The sequence below is a fragment of the Mus caroli genome, unplaced genomic scaffold (genome assembly GCF_978045245.1).
Source record: "Mus caroli unplaced genomic scaffold, Mus_caroli_1 scaffold_22, whole genome shotgun sequence".
NCBI classification, from domain to species: Eukaryota; Metazoa; Chordata; class Mammalia; order Rodentia; family Muridae; genus Mus; species Mus caroli.
The window spans coordinates 7,927,206-7,936,659 of record NW_028227277.1 but is presented as its reverse complement, the minus strand read 5'-3'; the positions used below and the strand labels follow the sequence as shown (position 1 = coordinate 7,936,659).

General features: G+C 35.1%; 1 protein-coding gene across 1 annotated transcript in view; it reads left to right on the top strand.

Annotated features, from left to right (window-relative positions):
• The first annotated feature begins 6,719 nt into the window (after window positions 1–6,719).
• Window positions 6,720–9,454, top strand: part of LOC147000053 (vomeronasal type-2 receptor 116-like) — an 8,862-nt gene continuing 6,127 nt past the window's right edge. Inside the window, 1 exon segment of the mRNA XM_085834359.1 lies at window positions 6,720–6,925. Coding sequence (XP_085690485.1) covers window positions 6,720–6,925 — 206 coding nt within the window.

Sequence of the window (9,454 nt, the reverse complement as noted above, 5' to 3'; positions counted from 1 at the left end):
ATCCCTAGATTTCTAAAAAAAAATGTACATAAGATTCCAAAAATGTCCCTAACATTTTTTCTTTTCCTTTCTTTTCTTTTCTTTTCTTTTCTTTTCTTTTCTTTTCTTTTCTTTTCTTTTCTTTTCTTTTCTTTTCTTTTCTTTTCTTTTTTTCCTTCTTTTTTTTTCTTTTCTTCTTTTTTTTTTGTTGTTGTTGTTGAGTTTTTGGAGACTGGGTTTCTCTGTGTATCTGTAGCTGTCCTGGAGCTCCCTGTGTAGAAAATGCTGGCCTCGAACTCAAAAATCCACCTGCCTCTGCTTCCCAATTGCTGGGACTAAAGGCATGGGCCACCGTTGCCAGGCAACCCTAAAACAATTGAACCCCAAGTATAAAATCCTAATTTTTTTAAAAAAACAAATTAAGAACAACAACAACAAACAAATTCTAAGAGATACAGAATGGTAAAAAAAAAAAATAAATTAAAATAAAGCCTAAATAAAACCCCAAAACCCTAAAATGCATTAAAAACAAGAAGAAAAAAAAAACAAGAAAAAAAATCTAAAAATACATTAGAAGCCTGAAAATCAAAAATTAAAAATCTAAAATAATCTTCAAAAAACCCTACAATACCCTTAAAAAAACTAAAATTCTAAAAAATAAAATACACAAGAACAAGACAGGATGGTTTTTGAATCTTTAAAACCCAGGGATTATTGGATTTAGCATAATGACATGTTCTCCAGATGTCAGGAATCCCAGGAAGTTTGAGGAGATTTTGTAAACATGAGTAGCATACAATAGTATATGAACAACAGAGAACATGGTCAACTCCAGGCTCAATGATGCATGTGAGACTGTCCTTCCCTAAACTACACAATGTGTTACATATTTGAGGCTAAGCACTGCAGGGAAAGGTCCAATTTGACCTTTTGTGAGTACCCTGAGAGACACACCCGGTTTGGAAGGAATTTGGTTTTGTCGTGGAATACTTTGATTTCTCCATCTATGGTAATTGAGAGTTTGGCTGGGTATAGTAGCCTGGGCTGGAATTTGTGTTCTCTTAGTTTCTGTATAACATCCGTCCAGGATCTTCTGGCTTTCATAGTCTCTGGTGAAAAATCCGGTGTAATTCTGATAGGCTTGCCTTTATATGTTACTTGACCTTTTTCCCTTACTGCTTTTAGTATTCTACCTTTATTTAGTGCATTTGTTGTTCTGATTATTATGTGTCGGGAGGTATTTCTTTTCTGGTCCAGTCTATTTGGAGTTCTGTGGGCTTCTTGTATGTTCATGGGCATCTCTTTGTTTAAGTTTGGGAAGTTTTCTTCTATAATTTTGTTGAAGATATTTGCTGGCCCTTTAAGTTGAAAATATTCATTCTCATCCACTCCTATTATCCATAAGTTTAGTCTTCATATTATGTCCTGGATTTCCTGGATGTCTTGAGTTAGGATCTTTTTGCATTTTGTATTTTCTTTGATTGTTGTGCCGATGTTCTCTATGGAATCTTCTGCACCTGAGATTCTCTCTTCCATCTCTTGTACTCTGTTGCTGATGCTCGTATCTATGTTTCCAGATTTCTTTCCTAGGGTTTCTCTCTCCAGTGTTGCCTCAATTTGGGTTTTCTTTATTGTCTCTACTTCCCTTTTTAGGTCTTGGATGGTTTTATTCAATTCCATTACCTGTTTGGTTCTGTTTTCCTGCAATATTTTAAGGGATTTTTGTGCTTCCTCTTTAATGTCTTCTACCTGTTTATCAGTGTTGCCTGTATTTCTTTAAGTGTGTTATTAAAGTCCTTCTACCATCATCATGAGATATGCTTTTAGATCTGGGTCTAGCTTTTCCGGTGTGTTGGGCTGCCCTGGACAGAGCGAATTGGGAGTGCTGTGTTCTGATGATGGTGAGAGGTCTTGGTTTCTGTTAGTAAGATTCTTACGCTTACCTTTCGCCATCTGGTAATCTCTGGAGCTAGTTGTTATAGTTGTTTCTGGTTAGAGATTGTTCTTCTGGTGATTCTGTTAGCCTCTATCAGCAGACCTGGGAGACAGGCTCTCTCCTTAGTTTCAGTGGTCAGAGTACTCTCGACAGGCAAGCTCTCATCTTGTAGGTGTTCCAATTTTTAATAGGGACACATGCTCCACTATGTTAATAAGATCATCATTTATAATAGCCAGAATCAGGAAAGAACTCAGATGTCCCTCAACAGAGGAATGGAAAATTTGGTACATTTACCCATTGGAGTACTACTCAGCAAATAAAAACAATGAATTTATGAAATTATTAGGCAAATAGATGAGATCCATCATCCTGAGTGAGGTAACCCAATCACAAAAGAGCACACAGGATATATTCTCACTGATAAGTGGATATTAACCCAGAAACTTAAAATACCCAAGATACAATTTGTAAAACGCATGAGACTCAAGAAGTAGGAAGACCAAAGTGTGGATACTTTGTTCCTTCCCCTTCTAAGGGGGAACAAAATACCCATGGAAGGAGTTACAGAGACAAAGTTCAGAGCTGAGACAAAAGGAAGGACCATCCATAGACTGCCCCAATCGGCGATCCATCCAATAAACAACCACTAAACCCAGACACTATTGCTTATGCTAGCAAGATTTTGCTGAAAGGACCCTGATAAAGCTGTCTCCTGTGAGGATCTGCCAGTGTCTGGCAAATACAGAAGTGGATGCTCACAGTCATCTATTGAATGGTACATAGTGCCCTTAATGAAGAAACTAGAGAAAGCACCCAAGGAGCTAAAGGGACCTGCAACCTTATAGGAGGAACAACAATATGATCTAGCCATTGTCCCTCCCTCCCCCAACAGAGCTTTTGTCTCTAGTTGCATATGTAGCAGTGGATGGCCTAGTAGGCCATCAATGGGAGGAGACACCCTTGGTTTTGGGAAGATTATATGCCCCAGTCCAGGGCGAATACCAGGGCCAGGAAGCAGGGATGGGTGGGTTGCGGAGCAGGGCAGGGGGAGGGTACAGGGGACTGTCAGGATAGCATTCGAAAGATAAATAAAGAAAATACCTAATAAAAAAGAAAAATAACAACATCATCAACAACAGCAAAAAACAAAAATCTGTTTTCAGACCTCCAGTTCTTTTTGTTTCAGGAGCCATAGATCACATGAAGGTGGGTGGAGAGTTCATAGGGGAAAGGATGTAGTCCTGGGCTCTCATGCTGCTGAGTGAAACTTGGCCTTGTGCAGGGGTCTCAGAGATCAGGGAAGATGGGTGGTGTAAGGGAAGCTTTCCTGTATGTGTCTGGAGTCTGATGAAGGTGCAGAAGAGGTTTTTAACGTTTTTGTTGTTTCTTTTCCCATTTTTCGGTGTTAGATTGTTTTGTAGCATTCCAACATCTTTTAAATTGTATTTTCTTGCCTGTCTTCAAGTGAATTATTTGTCTCCTTTCTAAGGGCTTCTACCTGTTAGCCTGTGGTTTTCTGTATTTCTTTAAAGGTGCTAATTTATCCTTAATAAAGGCATTTGTCATCTTCATGAGATGCAATTTTAGGTCAAAATCTTGCTCTTCATGAGTGTTTAAATATCCAGGGTAGGAAAACTTGGTTCTGATAATGCCAAATTACATTGTCCTCTGTTGGTTATGTCCTTTTATTTTTCTTTCACCATCTGGTCATTTCTGTTGTTAACTTGTCTGGGTATCTGGGACTCAATCAGTACTCTTTGGATACAAATAGTGTAGTGTGACCTGGATTCCAGGAGTCCTCCTGGGAGTCAGGAAGTGCTTAATCTGGTTAAAGCATGCCTTAAATATCTTTACTTGGTGCAACCATCATATCCCACTGTCTCTGGTTTAGGTAGATCTAATAGGAGCCACGTTGGCTTTGGGGTCTGGGGAAGGCATATTGATCTTCAATAGTTTCAGTTGGAGATGCAAACTGGAAAGACAATAGTATTCAGGAAGAGCTCAATAGATACCTCATGTGCTTAGCTCTGTGGAGGTCCCAAATGAAATGAGTATTCAGCCAAAGGGCTCACCTATGTTCTTAATTATGGAAGATCTCCTGTCAGCCAGGTAGGTTGGTAGGGATGGAAAGTAAACCCTGCTTTCATAAGTTCAGACGACAGATGTACTTCAGGTGTAATTGTTATGTAATATTGAAATTCTATTTTTGGGTATTCAATATTAGTATAGTTAGGTATATGGGACAATGAAGATTGGAAGGGAAATTGGACCCTTTATTGTAAGCTAAGTTCTATGGATTAAGAGATTTTAGGGGACACTTTGGAAGAATCACCATCAGCAATCCTGCATGTATGTTGAGTGTTAGTGAAGTAATATGTGATGCCAATTATGATTCATTGGGTTAAAAATCCTGTGTCTAAAAAAGCTATACAATGTCAGATTTAGTTTCATTAGAATAAGTTGAATTTTCTACAAAAATCATAAAATTATAATAGACTGAGATGTTATTTATAATGAAGAAACTGAAATTATATTTGTTGGTGCATAGATGTATAATGGGCATCACATTGCCTTGCAAATATCTGCGGTTCATGAATGACATCTTTGCTATTGCATATGTAATTCATGAAAGAGGATGTCTTTCCATCCATGTAGATTGATGAGTGCAGATACTCAAAAGTACTTCAATAATTTATATTAATCATACTTATGTGCCATATTAAACCTTGTTTCAAGGGATTGAAGAATTACAAATCAGTATATGATTAATGGGAAAAAACAGGATATGAATGGTTTAATAATAAATGACATCAAAATAAAGAAAATACAACAGCAACCCTTCTAAGATTATTCTCTGACATGAAAATAGGATAAGAGGCCATCACATGTTCCACATAGCATGACATGGAATCAGATATCTGATTTGGACAAGAAATAAAGGGACAAGAAACTGGAATGAAGCTATGGAATATCATTTGTAAAACATAGAAGAAAACTTTGTTTTATAAACTCATAAAGTACTGTAGTGGATAGGTTAAGATTGCCACCCAACAGAACAACTTAAAGGAAAATATAAACAAAAGAGTCCCTTGATAATCAGGAAGGACACGATGATGTGTGCTCTGCCCTCTTTCCTCCAAATCAAGTCTATAACATGAGCTTTAGGCAAAAAGAAAAGAGATTTTAAGAAATACTATTTGTGTTCCAAGCAACATGGGGGATGTCTCTGCAGAAAAGCACATGGAGCCTCACCTCTAAATCTGGGCAAATCCAAATTCAAGATTATTAAAGACCTAAATGTTTGACCTGTAGTCTTGTTGTAATGAGTATGGTATGGATCGTAGTCCATTGCTAATGTGGACCATATGACTTCTAAAAGACGGGCACAGCCCAGGATGGCATTTCAATATCAGTCACAGCGAAGTAAAGAGTCAGCCTCCATGCACATTCCCAGTTAATTTGACATGGTATTAGCACCAGGTATATAGCAACTATAGGATATTACATCAGAACACTTAATTTACCAATCTACAATTTTGCAAATGTACTGAAACAAATGTACACTGAAATTGTTGTAATTCAACCGAAGTATAAAACAAATGTTTATTCATATTAACAAAGATAGTAAAATAAATTCCATAGCAGGATTTCATTATAATTCAGTGATATGCCAACCATTCCAAAAAATGGAGTTTAAGACTCACTTAATTCATTGTGGATATGAACAAAAGTATAAGGTAGTTCAAAAATTACAAATCAAATAAATGCTTCATCTTTGTCACTCATTGGAATCTATCCAAATTACATAAATTAGCTTAACAGACATACATCTGTGTTGTTAAATTTAATCCAAGATAGAAATATTTCAAACCAAATGCCAAGTAGAAATAAATGAAAAGTATGAGGTATATGCTAACACTAGCAATAAAATGTTATCTCTTAAATGTCACCTAACTTCTTTACTTTGAGCAAAATATATGAAATTAGTCTCTAACTTCTTAATGAGGTGTGAGCAAACATCATCCAAAGAAATATTTCATTAAATGTCATTGACTGCCAGGCACTGATTATCAGGAAAGAGATCAGCATATCAGTGAATGTCTGCACAGGTATTGATATTGGACAGGAAGGGTGTTCAATCTTTAAAAACCCAGGCATTTTTGGAATTAGCATATTGACATGTTCTCCAGATGGCAGGAATCACAGGAATTTTGAGGAGATTTTGTAAACATGAGTGGCATACAATAGTATATGAACAACAGTGAGCATGGTCAACTCCAGGCTCAATGGTGCATGTGAGACTGCCCTTCCCTAAACTAGACAATGTGTTACATAATGTTCCATGATTAAACTTAACATGTGAATGATATGCAACTTTTATGACCTTCTCACCTTCTGTCACAGTATAGAACTTCTGATGAAATCCATTGTGTTTGTGCATAATGGCTGTTGACACATGGTCAGGTATGAGCTATGCAGGAGAAGATTGTCCTTGGGATTTACTCTATGCACATGAATGCAGTCATGGCCCCTGAGGGTAGAAAACATGATCTCAAAACATGTTTTCAAAAATATGTTGATGAAAAGTTTTCAGACCTCAGATGTACAGCCTGAGGCCAGAATTTTCCCTATGTATCTAGGGAGCCTGACATAGGAAGAATGGAAAGGAACTGTGAATATAATAAGTGAATCTCCAAACAGCAGTAGCCTTAAAACAGACACATAGGTGTAACTGTGTGTGTGATGTCTTTCTACATCAGAAACGGATTTCACAACATCTCCATCTTAGATCCTAGCAGACATGAAGAAGCTCTGTGCTTTCACAATTTCATTTTTGTTTCTGAAGTTTTCTCTCATCTTGTGCTGTTTGACTGAACCAAGGTGCTTTTGGAGGATAAAGAATAGTGAAGATAATGATGGAGATTTGCAAAGGGAATGTCATTTTTACCTTTGGTTACATGATGAACCTATTGAAGATAATTTTTATAATTCAGATTTAAGTATTCGGTAAGTCATTAACTTTATTTCCTTTGTCAATGTCACTAATTTGACATATTTAGCTGTATACACAAACTGTGGGTTCTGTTCTCTTCCTCACCATGTAACTTTAAGAACCCCTGAAAACGAATTATTATTTCAATCACTATTTTAATACTTCGAAATGTGTCACAGTTTAGTAGAGTTTTAGTGCAATTTTATACTCCAGTTTACAATGCTGGACAATGTGAAAATCTGGATTCTCTCTCTTGAGTGTTTTTGGATAATATATGTTGAAAGATATCTCTTCATCTGCCTTGAATTCACAATCCCCTCCTTTGTCTAGTACTCAATATGAAGAGACTGCATCACTGCCTATATTCAATTGTCTGCCAATGCCTCATTATGATCATGCTTCTAAATGCCTTCAAAAAAGTGTTATCTAATTCTGATTTCTGACAGATGAACATGCATCATTTCATTGAAATAGTTGTGAATATTTTCATCTAATATACCTGGTTAAATATATAGCATTACTTATATACTTGTGAATATACATATACTTTGCTTTAAAAATAGTCTTTAAATGAGTCTCATCCTGCAGTTCTGAATTTGATACTGAATAAGGAAAAAGAATGCTAATCTCATATTCTGTTACCAGAAAAATCTTTTTATCCAATTACACAAATGCACAGGCACAGATTAGGCTTATTATCACTATCAGATACAAGGTCAATATTTCTGTTAACTACTCAATAAACTTAACATTTTTTAGTAAGTAAAATTTATTCACAATTCCTTTCCATTCATCCTATGTCATGTGCCCTGGATACATAGGGAAAATTCTGGCCTTAATCTATACATCTGAGGTCTGAAAAGATAAATCTAGGAGAATCATTGTATTCCTGCGGAAAAGAATCTGTTCTCCATGTGGCTATTAGGTCTGAGAAACAAAGTGTGAGATGTTATCATTTGTGGCTGCAGATCATGCGGGAAAAGAGTGTTGAAATCATTTACCTTTTAGATAATCAATGTGCCTGCGACTTGTTCTTTTATAAACCAAGGTTTCTTGTGCTTTTATGTTTTTGGCTCTCATCCCATCCCCTATTCAATTTTCATGTTTTTGGGAATAAAGGAATACTTTTTTCAATTGGTAGCCACAGTGCACTGTACACTCTGTTTGTGATGGTTGCTTCACATTATTATCCTTCAGTGTTAGGTGAGTAGGAATTATATTTCTGATGTATTCTGCAATTTTTCCACACCTATTGGCAAAAATTTTGGAAATTCTCATTGATGACAATTGTTTAAGCAAAAATAAGTTTTAAAATTACAAATATATGAACTGATTAGAAAGAAAAACTTAGCGCTGTACTCTTAATTGAAAAATCAAATATTAGCAAAAGACAATGTTTGGTGTCTTTACTCCTGATAAGAGGCAATAGAGAATAACAGATGAACTGCCAACTGTGCTGGGGCAGAGAAGCTCTCTGTGCTCAGACATCACTTAAAGGATCTCAAAGTATTAGGGAGATTGACGTATTAAAAGAAATGTGATAAAATTTTTACAAGATAGAAATAGTAAGAACACACTAAAAGGTAACATGAACTTGATGTGTACAAGACCCTTCTGGTCATATGGTATATTGTATCATTGTGTATATCTTGAAATGGATAAATAAAACTAAATAAAATGGATATTAAAATGAATTGCCTGATTGGTGATATTAACATTTGAATATATTAAAAGCATGATCTAAAAACATACAAAACAATTATAAAACATGTTCTAACATATAATTCATAATTTTCTTCCTGTGAATAAAATTAGCATTTTCATAATGTTTAAGTTCATAGAGCTTTTGTTATTTGGTAATATGTAAAATATTCTTACTGATAAAATATTTTCTCTACTTGAAACACTGGTAGTCTTCTTAAAGTAAGCTGATTATTAGTCAAGAAACACAACTATATAATGTGTTTTGAATACTCTCATACTGTCAGGTGTTATCTAATAAAGACTTTTGAATATATTTTTAATGATTCACTATATAAAATTTTATGCTCCTTTATTATGCTTAATTCCCAAAGAGTATTATTTTGTACATTTTGTAATAACTTAGTAGTGAACATTAGACATAGTTTCCTCAGTTATGGATATTATTAAATATGCATTAATGATATTTTTAGAATATAAAAGGATAGGAATAAAAAGTTGAAAAAAAAGATATATTACTTGATTCTCGAAGTATTCAATAATATTAAGATGATTGATGAATAAATTGCATTTAAATAAAAATTATAAGGAGAATCTGTTAGGTGTTTCATATGTAGTGGAAGTCATGCTCTTTTATATATATGTGGAATTACATTTCCAAGGTTATTTTATAGCAGTCTCACACAATAGGACTGTAATTTAGTTCAAGGATGGCATTCAGAGATAAAACAATATTTATTTTCATGAATACAAAATGTATCATATCATAGTGCCCAATGTGTATGAATTCTTAAATTGTATTCGGCTCTAAAGGTCCCTAATATATCAGGCTTATTTCAAGA